The 13,484-nt window shown below is 48.8% G+C and overlaps 1 protein-coding gene across 9 annotated transcripts in view; it reads left to right on the top strand.

The window, feature by feature from the left end:
• The window catches only part of DOCK7 (dedicator of cytokinesis 7), a 279,528-nt gene that overhangs the window by 142,594 nt on the left and 123,450 nt on the right, over window positions 1-13,484 (top strand). For all 9 annotated transcript variants that reach the window (XM_030206645.1, XM_030206644.1, XM_030206640.1 and 6 more), the window contains exons 17-18: window positions 11,001-11,139; window positions 12,732-12,833. In XM_030206645.1, coding sequence (XP_030062505.1) covers window positions 11,001-11,139; window positions 12,732-12,833 — 241 coding nt within the window. The remainder of the gene's footprint in view (window positions 1-11,000; window positions 11,140-12,731; window positions 12,834-13,484) is intronic.

Genomic DNA, 13,484 nt, shown 5'->3' with positions numbered 1-13,484 from the left:
CACCTGCAGCCATAAGGGCTATTGTAGTGGTGTATAGTTAGGTACAGTAAGGTTTTTTTTTTGTGTGTGTGGGGGTTTTGGAGGGCTCCCCATACAATATAAGGGGATAAGGGTGAGATGTGTACCTGGAAGCTTTTATGTGAAGTCCACTGCAGTGCTCCCCCTAGGGTACCTCACTGCTTTGCTGGGATGTCTGTGTGGCCAGTCTACTAAGAATGTTGGCTTCTCCTACATCCCAGTGACTTGATTTTGTGTGTTTTTTCACTTGGACATTTTTTCCCCCCGAAAATGGATCAAAAAATAAATGCACATAGCACAAAAACATCTAGCAAATAGCCATTTTCAAAAAAACAAATTTGACATTTTGCTGTTTCAAAAAAGGCTATATTCCCTACTTGAATTTTGGGCATTTTGAGCAAAGTGTTCAAAGCTGTACATAGACATCTTAGAGAAAATGGCCCTCTGTGTATTCTAAAACTGAAAATACCATCAAACTAATAAATGATTATTTTTGTCTTAGCTGACACCAGAAAATATCTCCATTTTTAAAAGGTAATTTTATCACAAGGTGCCTAAACAGGCATGTACGTTGCACCTATTAAAAAAAAAGAAAAGTGTATATGTCTTTATAAAATAGGCTGCCCCAAAGCTCCTACGAATAACACCTGAAAAATACAAGCATTAACTGCTGATCTTGCCACTGGGAATGCCTATCCATATATTGCATAAAAGTAGTTACTTTCTGGTCAATATTCACCTAGCGACGGTCCAACATTGTTTTAAATGCTGACCATTGCTGCCTGAATTAGCCCTGGATATTCAATGCCGGGCCATGTGTGGGCACCAGCATTGAATATTGCTATCCAGCTTCGACCTATGTAAGATACTTACCATTTTTTTCATGCATATATCCATGTATTCTTTATAACGTGACCGAAATTGCGTGTGCAAATCCGGTGGTATTCTGGATTTGTGCATGCAATTTACTTAATTAGCCAGTCAGCGCCAATAATTGCCACTTAATCAAGTATTGACACTAATTGGCATTAGAATTTACACACACAACTTGCTAGGTGTATTGTGTACTGCCAAAAAGGGGGCATGGAATGGCTGACTGGGTGTTCTGAAAATTCATGTGCACGTTTATAGAATACACCTGCTCTGCGCCTAGTTTAGGGGCCCTTGTACAAAGCAGCAGTAAGTCCAATACGGGCTTACCACACACTAAAAGGGAAGTACCACCGGACTACCGCAGCAGCCTGGCGGTAGTTCCGTCCCCCAGCGTACGCCATTTCCGGCACTGCAAAAATATTTCAATTTATGTAGCGCCGGTGTGTACCCAGCTGTTACCACCGGGTTAGCGCAGGAGCCCTTAACCAACTGAGTGGGTGGCAGTAAGTGCTCCCCCTCCCCCCCCCCCCCCCCCCCCCCCCACGAAATGGCCATGCAGCAAGTGGTTCACTTGCCGCACAGCCATTTCTTGAAAAAAACCCCCAAAGACCTGCTTTTTACCCACTGCGCAGGCCCCCTTTTGCTGTAACTTCGTAAAAGGACCCCTTAGGCACCAATATTTACACCAAGTTAGGCGCAAGCATGGCCGCTAGACATATTCTATAAACCACTCCTTTTTGTAGAATACACCTAGGCAGAAATGTTTTTGGTGTCGATTTTTCAGGCATCATATATAGAATCTACTCTATAGTGTCACACATTACGCTTGTTTTTAGAAGCCATACACACACCCTGCGAACTATATGCGTAGGCATGCTATACCAGTGTATTTTTACTATGATGTGTGAATTGCAAAATTAGCACATTTTTCTCTAGGTTTTTTGCAGGTTTTGTGCACTAATAATGTATACAAGAACCTAAAAAGAAAAGCCCTTAAAAACAAATGTATGTGTTTGGCAATGAGTGTGTCATAGAAAAATAAACAGTTATAGTGTACATTGCACTCAGTTGTGGGTCTGTGTAAAAATAAACTGGTATAATGTGCCCACGCATATGTTATGTGTGGGCACATTATATGCAGAAAAATACGATATATGGGTCCCAGCTGAATATCGGTTGGGGCCTGCATAAGCAGAGTCCAAGTACCCTGCTCTCCCCCTGAGCACTATCTGATAATCCCTCTGTCACGAAACACCTAGCCACCTGCCTGGGGCTACCCCACGGCCATCTAGAGGGTCTAACCCCAGCACAACTCGGGTCTGCCTGCACCTGTTGCTTGTTCTATACAGTAGCACTCTCTTCCCACTGACTGGGTCCCAACCGCCTCTAGGCAAATTTTCTGCTTTCAAATTATCCCCAGTGATTTCTAGGTTACGGGACCTAGACTCCCAGTGGTCCCACAATTCCTAGAAAGCATCCACAGACCAATCACACAAACCACCATGATTTAGTCCAGACAAGCAGAGGCAATAAACTAAAAATGTTTATTGCCATGAAAAATTAGAACAATGAACAGAAAAAGTGCTATCAGCAAATAACAGGTAACTGAAATATGGATCAGTTATAAAACTAACTAAACATTTGTTTACTATCTAAATAGTACCTGGGGAGATCAGGACATATGGCTGCTCACAGGTTATCAAATATAACTGTTCACAGTGCCTCAGCAAAGAGATCCTTCTCTCTTTTCTCCCTGGCTAAGACTGGAGAAAAAAAAAAACACAATACATCCTAGCTGAATTTTGAGCTCCTGGGCCAATCAGAGCCCAGAACAACAAGTTTTAAAAATAGCTGGTCACATCACTGCAGGTTGCCTCTTATCTGTGTTAACTAAAGAAGGAACGGTCAGTTCTCTGTAACAGCTTTAAATATAAACATACACCACCTGCTAGCCAAACTAAAGAAATACACTTCAAGAAATAATACAGTTTTACAGACTTTAAACCCCCTCTGTATTGTCACACACCCCTCTCGCCCAAGACTACCTAGCAGCTCTCGCGATCTAATGGTCCTTGGGGCAGGAGTGAACCCCACTCGTTTCTGCGTCTCTTGGTTCCTAGATGAAAATGGCCACTTTGACCTCTAGCGGTAATCTTCTAACAAAGCCAGTAATGCATGTTATTTCCACAGGGCTTTTTGCATGAAATATGAGTCCTGCAGCAAATAACACACATTCTCCGAGGACAAGCAGGCTGCTTGTTCTCACTGATGGGTGACGTCCACGGCAGCCCCTCCAATCGGAATCTTCACTAGCAAAGTCCTTTGCTAGCCCTCGCGCGCCCGCGCGCACCGCGCATGCGCGGCCGTCTTCCCGCCCGAAACCGGCTTGAGCCGGCCAGTCTTCTTTTGTCCGCACTCGGTACGGTTGTGTTTTCGCTGTGTCAAGCCCCGGAAAGTCGACCTCGCGCGTCCTTTTTTTCTTCGACGTGTTTTTTCTTCGGAAAATCTTTAAAAATTTGTTCAGGAAGTGCTCCGGAAGCCCCCTCGGGTTTCGTTTTGCCCCTTCCCGTATTTCAGACTTTGCCCCGGTAAGTTTTCTTTCGTCGTCGGGGTAGGCCTCTTTTCGGCCTCGGTCGAGATTTTTCTCCCTCAAAGTTTTGGTGCTCACTTTCGTCATTTCGGATTTTGATTTCGCCGGCGTGATTTTTCCGCCCATGACATCGAAGCCTTCCAGCGGCTTCAAGAAGTGCACCCAGTGCGCCCGGGTAATCTCGCTCACTGACAGGCACGCGTCGTGTCTTCAGTGTCTGGGGGCCGAGCACCGCCCTCAGGCCTGTAGTCTGTGTTCCCTTTTGCAAAGGCGGACTCAGGTAGCGAGATTGGCCCAGTGGAATGTTTTGCTCTCGGGCTCTTCGTCGGCATCGGCACCGGGGGTATCGTGTGCATCGGCGTCTTCAGCGTCCAGAGCTTCATCCTCGGCCGCCAGTGCATCGAGTGCATCGAGGCATCGGCCCTCTGCATCGGCGCCGAGACATCGGATAGCTGCATCGACGTCGGTGGTACCGGGACCTCGTCTGCTGATGTCGTCGGACGGTGGTGCATCGTCTGGAGTGCAGGTGAGGGCTGTCCATTCCCCTGCTGGTGGCGGTGAGCCTTCGGGTGGGTCTCCCCCTACCCTGAGGGCTCCTGCGGTACAGCCCCCCCGAGACCGACCTCCTTCGGCCTCGGCCCCGAGGAAGCGACGGCTGGATTCTACGTCCTCCTCGTCGGTACCGGGAAGCTCCGGTGACATGCTTCGTTCCAAGAAGTCGAAGAAGCATCGTCACCGGTCCCCTTCCCGTGTCGGTACCGAGAGCTCTGGGTCACCGAGGGAGTTGGCACCCAGCAGACATCGGCACCGAGAGGACCGCTCACCCTCTGTTCAGGAGGTGTCGATGCGCTCCACTCTGGACAGCCCGGAACAGCCTCCACGCCCGGAACAGGTTCTGACGTCGACGCCTGCATCGACTTCCATGCCTTTCTCTGCAGCCGCTCTGAACGAGAGCCTCCGGGCCGTTCTCCCAGAGATCCTGGGAGAGCTGTTGCGCCCTACCCCTCCGGTACCGGTGGTGCTTGCGCCACCGGTACCGTCGAGCGTGGCGCCGGCCGGTCCATCGCCCGAGGTGAGGTCTCCGGCGTCGGTGCCGCGTGCGGTGCCGGCTGCCGTCGCCTCCCAGGAAGGCTCCCCGACTACGTCGGCGGAGGGAGCTTCGCCGATGCGGGCGAGGGAGTCTACCTCTCGACGCCCCCATCGTGGACGTGGCTCCACGAAGTCGAGTCGGGCACGGTTGCAGACACAGGTCCGTGAACTTGTGTCTGACACCGAGGGTGAGGCCTCGTGGGAAGAGGAAGAAGACCCCAGATATTTCTCTGACGAGGAGTCTGAGGGTCTTCCTTCCGATCCCACTCCCTCTCCTGAAAGACAGCTTTCCCCTCCTGAGAGTCTGTCTTTCGCTTCCTTTGTCCGGGAGATGTCTACGGCCATCCCCTTCCCGGTGGTTGTGGAGGACGAGCCCAGGGCTGAAATGTTTGAGCTCCTGGACTATCCTTCTCCACCTAAGGAAGCGTCCACTGTTCCCCTGCACCATGTCCTCAAAAAGACATTGCTGGCGAACTGGACCAAGCCTTTAACTAATCCCCACATCCCCAAGAAGATCGAGTCCCAGTACCGGATCCATGGGGACTCAGATCTGATGCGCACTCAGTTGCCTCATGATTCTGGAGTTGTGGATCTGGCCCTAAAGAAGGCTAAGAGTTCTAGGGAGCATGCTTCGGCGCCCCCGGGCAAGGACTCTAGAACCTTAGACTCCTTTGGGAGGAAGGCCTACCATTCTTCTATGCTCGTGGCCAAAATTCAGTCTTACCAGCTCTACACGAGCATACACATGCGGAACAATGTGCGGCAGTTGGCGGGCTTGGTTGATGCTCTCCCCCCTGAGCAAGCCAAGCCTTTTCAGGAGGTGGTCAGGCAGCTGAAGGCGTGCAGAAAATTCCTGGCCAGAGGGGTGTATGACACCTTTGATGTTGCGTCCAGGGCCGCTGCTCAAGGTGTGGTGATGCGCAGGCTCTCATGGCTGCGTGCCTCCGACCTGGAGAATAGAATCCAGCAGCGGATTGCGGACTCGCCTTGCCGTGCGGATAATATTTTTGGAGAGAAAGTCGAACAGGTGGTAGAGCAGCTCCACCAGCGGGACACCGCATTCGACAAGTTCTCCCTCCGGCAGCCTTCAGCTTCTACCTCTACAGGTAGACGATTTTTCGGGGGAAGGAAGACTGTTCCCTACTCTTCTGGCAAGCGTAGGTACAATCCTCCTTCTCGACAGCCTGCGGCCCAGGCTAAGCCCCAGCGCGCTCGCTCTCGTCAGCAGCGTGCGACTCAGCAAGGCCCCTCGGCTCCCCAGCAAAAGCAAGGGGCGAGCTTTTGACTGGCTCCAGCAGAGCATAGCCGACATCCAAGTGTCAGTGCCGGGCGACCTGCCAGTCGGAGGGAGGTTGAAAGCTTTTCACCAAAGGTGGCCTCTCATAATCTCCGATCAGTGGGTTCTCCAAATAGTCCGGCAAGGATACACCCTCAATTTGGCCTCAAAACCTCCAAATTGCCCACCGGGAGCTCAGTCTTACAGCTTCCAGCACAAGCAGGTACTTGCAGAGGAACTCTCCGCCCTTCTCAGCGCCAATGCGGTCGAGCCCGTGCCATCCGGGCAAGAAGGGCTGAGATTCTATTCCAGGTACTTCCTTGTGGAAAAGAAAACAGGGGGGATGCGTCCCATCCTAGACCTAAGGGCCCTGAACAAATATCTGGTCAAAGAAAAGTTCAGGATGCTTTCCCTGGGCACCCTACTTCCCATGATTCAGGAAAACGATTGGCTATGCTCTCTGGACTTGAAGGATGCCTACACACACATCCCGATACTGCCAGCTCACAGACAATATCTGCGATTTCAGCTGGGCACACGTCACTTCCAGTACTGTGTGCTACCCTTTGGGCTCGCCTCTGCGCCCAGGGTGTTCACAAAGTGCTTGGCTGTAGTAGCAGCAGCACTTCGCAGGCTGGGGGTGCACGTGTTCCCATATCTCGACGATTGGCTGGTGAAGAACACGTCCGAGGCAGGAGCCCTGCAGTCCATGCAGATGACTATTCGCCTCCTGGAGCTACTGGGGTTTGTGATAAATTACCCAAAGTCCCATCTTCTCCCAGTGCAGAGACTAGAATTCATAGGAGCTCTGCTGGATTCTCGGACGGCTCGCGCCTATCTCCCAGAGGCGAGAGCCAACAACTTGTTGTCCCTCGTCTCGCGGGTGCGAGCGTCCCAGCAGATCACAGCTCGGCAGATGTTGAGATTGCTGGGCCACATGGCCTCCACAGTTCATGTGACTCCCATGGCCCGCCTTCACATGAGATCTGCTCAATGGACCCTAGCTTCCCAGTGGTTTCAGGCTGCTGGGGATCTAGAAGACGTGATCCACCTGTCCACGAGTTTTCTCGAATCCCTGTATTGGTGGACGATTTGGTCCAATTTGACTCTGGGACGTCCTTTCCAAATTCCTCAGCCACAAAAAGTGCTGACCACGGATGCGTCTCTCCTGGGATGGGGAGCTCATGTCGATGGGCTTCACACCCAAGGAAGCTGGTCCCTCCAGGAACGCGATCTACAGATCAATCTCCTGGAGTTGCGAGCGATCTGGAACGCTCTGAAGGCTTTCAGAGATCGGCTGTCCCACCAAATTATCCAAATTCAGACAGACAACCAGGTTGCCATGTACTACGTCAACAAGCAGGGGGGCACCGGATCTCGCCCCCTGTGTCAGGAAGCCGTCAGCATGTGGCTCTGGGCTCGCCGTCACGGCATGGTGCTCCAAGCCACATACAGTGGGGGAAATAAGTATTTGATCCCTTGCTGATTTTGTAAGTGTGCCCACTGACAAAGACATGAGCAGCCCATAATTGAAGGGTAGGTTATTGGTAACAGTGAGAGATAGCACATCACAAATTAAATCCGGAAAATCACATTGTGGAAAGTATATGAATTTATTTGCATTCTGCAGAGGGAAATAAGTATTTGATCCCCCACCAACCAGTAAGAGATCTGGCCCCTACAGACCAGGTAGATGCTCCAAATCAACTCGTTACCTGCATGACAGACAGCTGTCGGCAATGGTCACCTGTATGAAAGACACCTGTCCACAGACTCAGTGAATCAGTCAGACTCTAACCTCTACAAAATGGCCAAGAGCAAGGAGCTGTCTAAGGATGTCAGGGACAAGATCATACACCTGCACAAGGCTGGAATGGGCTACAAAACCATCAGTAAGACGCTGGGCGAGAAGGAGACAACTGTTGGTGCCATAGTAAGAAAATGGAAGAAGTACAAAATGACTGTCAATCGACAAAGATCTGGGGCTCCACGCAAAATCTCACCTCGTGGGGTATCCTTGATCATGAGGAAGGTTAGAAATCAGCCTACAACTACAAGGGGGGAACTTGTCAATGATCTCAAGGCAGCTGGGACCACTGTCACCACGAAAACCATTGGTAACACATTACGACATAACGGATTGCAATCCTGCAGTGCCCGCAAGGTCCCCCTGCTCCGGAAGGCACATGTGACGGCCCGTCTGAAGTTTGCCAGTGAACACCTGGATGATGCCGAGAGTGATTGGGAGAAGGTGCTGTGGTCAGATGAGACAAAAATTGAGCTCTTTGGCATGAACTCAACTCGCCGTGTTTGGAGGAAGAGAAATGCTGCCTATGACCCAAAGAACACCGTCCCCACTGTCAAGCATGGAGGTGGAAATGTTATGTTTTGGGGGTGTTTCTCTGCTAAGGGCACAGGACTACTTCACCGCATCAATGGGAGAATGGATGGGGCCATGTACCGTACAATTCTGAGTGACAACCTCCTTCCCTCCGCCAGGGCCTTAAAAATGGGTCGTGGCTGGGTCTTCCAGCACGACAATGACCCAAAACATACAGCCAAGGCAACAAAGGAGTGGCTCAGGAAGAAGCACATTAGGGTCATGGAGTGGCCTAGCCAGTCACCAGACCTTAATCCCATTGAAAACTTATGGAGGGAGCTGAAGCTGCGAGTTGCCAAGCGACAGCCCAGAACTCTTAATGATTTAGAGATGATCTGCAAAGAGGAGTGGACCAAAATTCCTCCTGACATGTGTGCAAACCTCATCATCAACTACAGAAGACGTCTGACCGCTGTGCTTGCCAACAAGGGTTTTGCCACCAAGTATTAGGTCTTGTTTGCCAGAGGGATCAAATACTTATTTCCCTCTGCAGAATGCAAATAAATTCATATACTTTCCACAATGTGATTTTCCGGATTTAATTTGTGATGTGCTATCTCTCACTGTTACCAATAACCTACCCTTCAATTATGGGCTGCTCATGTCTTTGTCAGTGGGCACACTTACAAAATCAGCAAGGGATCAAATACTTATTTCCCCCACTGTATCTGGCAGGCGTAAACAACAGTCTGGCCGACAGACTGAGCAGGATTATGCAACCTCACGAGTGGTCGCTCAACTCCCGAGTGGTGCGCCAGATCTTCCAAGCGTGGGGCACCCCCTTGGTGGATCTCTTCGCATCTCGAGCAAACCACAAAGTCCCTCAGTTCTGTTCCAGGCTTCAGGCCCACGGCAGACTGGCATCGGATGCCTTCCTCCTGCATTGGGGGGAGGGCCTGCTGTATGCTTATCCTCCCATCCCTCTGGTGGGGAAGACTTTGTTGAAACTCAAGCAAGACCGAGGCACCATGATTCTGATTGCTCCTTTTTGGCCGCATCAGATCTGGTTCCCTCTTCTTCTGGAGTTATCCTCCGAAGAACCGTGGAGATTGGAGTGTTTTCCGACCCTCATCACGCAGGACGAAGGGGCGCTTCTGCATCCCAACCTCCGGTCCCTGGCTCTCACGGCCTGGATGTTGAGAGCATAGACTTTGCCTCTTTGGGTCTGTCAGAGGGTGTCTCCCGCATCTTGCTTGCTTCCAGGAAAGATTCCACCAAGAGGAGTTACTTCTTTCTATGGAGGAGGTTTGCCGTCTGGTGTGACAGCAAGGCCCTAGATCCTCGCTCTTGTCCTACACAGACCCTGCTTGAATACCTTCTGCACTTGTCTGAGTCTGGTCTCAAGACCAACTCTGTAAGGGTCCACCTTAGTGCAATCAGTGCATACCATTACCATGTGGAAGGTAAGCCGATCTCGGGACAGCCTTTAGTTGTTCGCTTCATGAGAGGTTTGCTTTTGTCAAAGCCCCCTGTCAAGCCTCCTACAGTGTCATGGGATCTCAATGTCGTTCTCACCCAGCTGATGAAACCTCCTTTTGAGCCACTGAACTCCTGCCATCTGAAGTACTTGACCTGGAAGGTCATTTTCTTGGTGGCAGTTACTTCAGCTCGTAGAGTCAGTGAGCTTCAGGCCCTGGTAGCCCAGGCCCCTTACACCAAATTTCATCATAACAGAGTAGTCCTCCGCACTCACCCTAAGTTCTTGCCAAAGGTCGTGTCGGAGTTCCATCTGAACCAGTCAATTGTCTTGCCAACATTCTTTCCCCGTCCTCATTCCTGCCCTGCTGAACGTCAGCTGCACACATTGGACTGCAAGAGAGCATTGGCCTTCTATCTGGAGCGGACACAGCCCAACAGACAGTCCGCCCAATTGTTTGTTTCTTTTGATCCAAATAGGAGGGGAGTGGCTGTGGGGAAACGCACCATATCCAATTGGCTAGCAGATTGCATTTCCTTCACTTACGCCCAGGCGGGGCTGGCTCTTGAGGGTCATGTCACGGCTCATAATGTTAAAGCCATGGCTGCGTCGGTAGCCCACTTGAAGTCAGCCTCCATTGAAGAAATTTGCAAAGCTGCGACGTGGTCATCTGTCCACACATTCACATCTCATTACTGCCTGCAGCAGGATACCCGACGCGACAGTCGGTTCGGGCAGTCAGTTCTTCAGAACCTGTTTGGGCTTTAGGATCCAACTCCACCCCCCGAGGGCCCTGTTTGTTCTGTTCCAGGCTGCACTCTCAGTTAGTTGGTAAATTTTTCTAGGTCAATCTCAGTTATGTCCTCGCCGTTGCGAGGCCCAATTGACCATGGTTGTTGTTTTGAGTGAGCCTGGGGGCTAGGGATACCCCATCAGTGAGAACAAGCAGCCTGCTTGTCCTCGGAGAAAGCGAATGCTACATACCTGTAGAAGGTATTCTCCGAGGACAGCAGGCTGATTGTTCTCACAAACCCGCCCGCCTCCCCTTTGGAGTTGTGTCTTCCCTTCTCTTGTCTTGCTACATATGAGACTGGCCGGCTCAAGCCGGTTTCGGGCGGGAAGACGGCCGCGCATGCGCGGTGCGCGCGGGCGCGCGAGGGCTAGCAAAGGACTTTGCTAGTGAAGATTCCGATTGGAGGGGCTGCCGTGGACGTCACCCATCAGTGAGAACAATCAGCCTGCTGTCCTCGGAGAATACCTTCTACAGGTATGTAGCATTCGCTTTAACTGTTAGTATTGACCTCCTTCATGTTTATCCAATCTTCTAAAGAGTGCCCATGTTTTTGTCCATGCACAGGTCTCCTGACTTCCATGAAGAAATAAAAATAAAACTTCCTGCTACTTTAACAGACCATCACCACCTGCTCTTCATTTTCTACCATGTCAGTTGCCAACAGAAACAAAACACTCCTCTGGAAACCCCTGTTGGCTACACAGTAAGTGAAATGTTCTCTTGTGAACTACTAAAGTATGTAATGCATCTGCATACACCTTGTGGTCCTGGTCTTTTGTCTATGCCCCCCCTTTTTTTTTTTTAGGTAAATATGTAGTTTGGATGAAAGGACACATTAATCCACCGCCTTCTGTCTGCCCATACTTGTGCTTTTACTATTGCTATGAGACATTTCTATAGGGACAGCACTGTACACATAAAAGACTTCTCCGTGGAGCTTATAGCCTTATTCAAACAGAGACCAGAGAAATGAGAAGTTTCAGGGATTTCATTATTATTGAAACAGATTAAAAACAAAAAGGCTAGGATCAATGAAAATCGGTTTCAGTGCCAGAATGCCATCATTTTACTTAAAGCTGCTGGTTAACTAGCACTGAGGCATATTTTCAAAGCACGTAGCCTTCCAAAGTTCCATAGGTTTGTATGGAACTTTGGAAGGCTAAGTGCTTTGAAAATACGCCTCCATGTGAACTTAAGATGAGATAAGCAGAAGCTGTGAAAAATGTATTACTCGATATGCCACAGTTATCTAATGTCTCTGTTCTACTACATGAAATACCCCCTTATTTACTAAGCTGCTTTAATATTTTAAGATGCGGTAATGCAAGTTAAGTAAATAGGAGTCCTTTTCCTAAGCTGTGGTAAAAAAAAAAAAAAAATGGCACTTTTTGTAATGGTCATGCGCTAATATTACCAATTTTTATTGTTAAAGCCTGGAGTGACCCAGTTGGGAGCCACTTTCTTTGTAAAGTATCCTTGTAAATGTATTGTCCGATATCAAGCGTGTACATTTATTTTTCGATTTTGAGGCACCTCAGGTCACTGCTTTGCCTCTAGCTGTTAGTGAGGGGATTTAAGATGTCTAGTTTAGTTTAATTTGCATCTTAGACGGTTAGGGTCTATTTTTCTTGTGTTGTATTTCTTGTTTAATTACCTCTGTATTTTGAATCTTGGATTCCGCAAATTGTGGTCTTTAGTAAGTACATGCTTATATGCTTAGTAATGTTTTATTCGTCTTGTGAATTATGCATGTAAAGTGGTTATGGCGTGGTTTATGATATAAAATAAATAAAAAAATACCACATGAGCACTTACCACCTTCTATTTTGTAGGTGGTAAGGGCTCATGCGGTAGTGTAGCTGTGCTAAGTGATTAGTGCAGGAATTCCCCAGACAAGCCCCCTCCAAGAAAAGAGCAAAAAAAAATTTTTTTAGCACACGCTGATTTGGCATTTACCGCAGGATGCCTGATTGTCCCACAGTACACCATTTAAAGCTGAGGTAAGAGTGTGCTATCACAGCAACTTAGTAAAACGGCCCCGTAGTTATAAATGGATCCCATTGAGAATAATGAGGTTTGTATTATTTAAAGTGTTAAAATTGCTTCAGTGTGCATTAACGCTTGTTAATACAGCTTAGTCAGCAAGAGCCATGGTGTATATGTTCAGCTTGTCAGGAGTCTTAATTAGAACTAGTCCTGCAGCAAAAACTTCTGATTCCATAATTAAATATAAAACCATGCTCTAAATATACCTTTTTTTTGTGTGTGTTTATTTTCTTCCCCTTTACCCACAAGTGGATACCGATGCTTCAGAATGGTCGTTTGAAGACCGGTCAATTCTGTTTACCTGTCTCACTGGAAAAGCCACCCCAGGCATACTCAGTACTGTCTCCTGAGGTTAGTGGTTTATAGCACTAAAAGCTGATTTTAAAAAAAAAAAAAAGCTTGTATTAATGACCTGAAATTGCTGATGACTATTAGGATAAACTTGAGCACTAGGTGTTATATCATCTGAAGGCAGCAGTGCCTTCTTCTGGTGGCAAAAATTGTTTTTATTGGACACACCATCCCAACTTTTACTCATTATATCCTGACTACAGTGCTTAGAAGTAATACATGTCATAATCCATTCTATAATCTTTGACTATGATGTCCAAAGTAAGTAGAAAGTAACATAGACATATGAAATATAAAATTACATTAAAAATAATCTCCTCTTTACCTTCCCCTGGGCATTTGTTTGGTGGGTTTACAATTCAAGGGCAATCAAAATCAGGGCTTAAAGCCTTCCTGCAACGGGCGACCCTGATGGGGAAGAAGGTGATACTGCAACATTGGCTTGGCCCTGAGTACCCCACAATAGCACACTGGCGCTCCACAATGATACATATGTGCTCACTGGAGCGTAGAGCTATTGTGGACCTAGCAGATTAAAAAGGAGACAAAATCTGGGCTCCATTTTGGGACACACTAACTCCTGTGGCTCGGAGTAGAGTATTAAATTCCTGAAGAGGGGAGGGAGGGGAAGGGTAGGGGATGGGGGGGGGG

The sequence above is a fragment of the Microcaecilia unicolor genome, chromosome 6 (genome assembly GCF_901765095.1).
Source record: "Microcaecilia unicolor chromosome 6, aMicUni1.1, whole genome shotgun sequence".
NCBI classification, from domain to species: Eukaryota; Metazoa; Chordata; class Amphibia; order Gymnophiona; family Siphonopidae; genus Microcaecilia; species Microcaecilia unicolor.
This window is presented reverse-complemented; position numbering and strand designations above follow the sequence as displayed.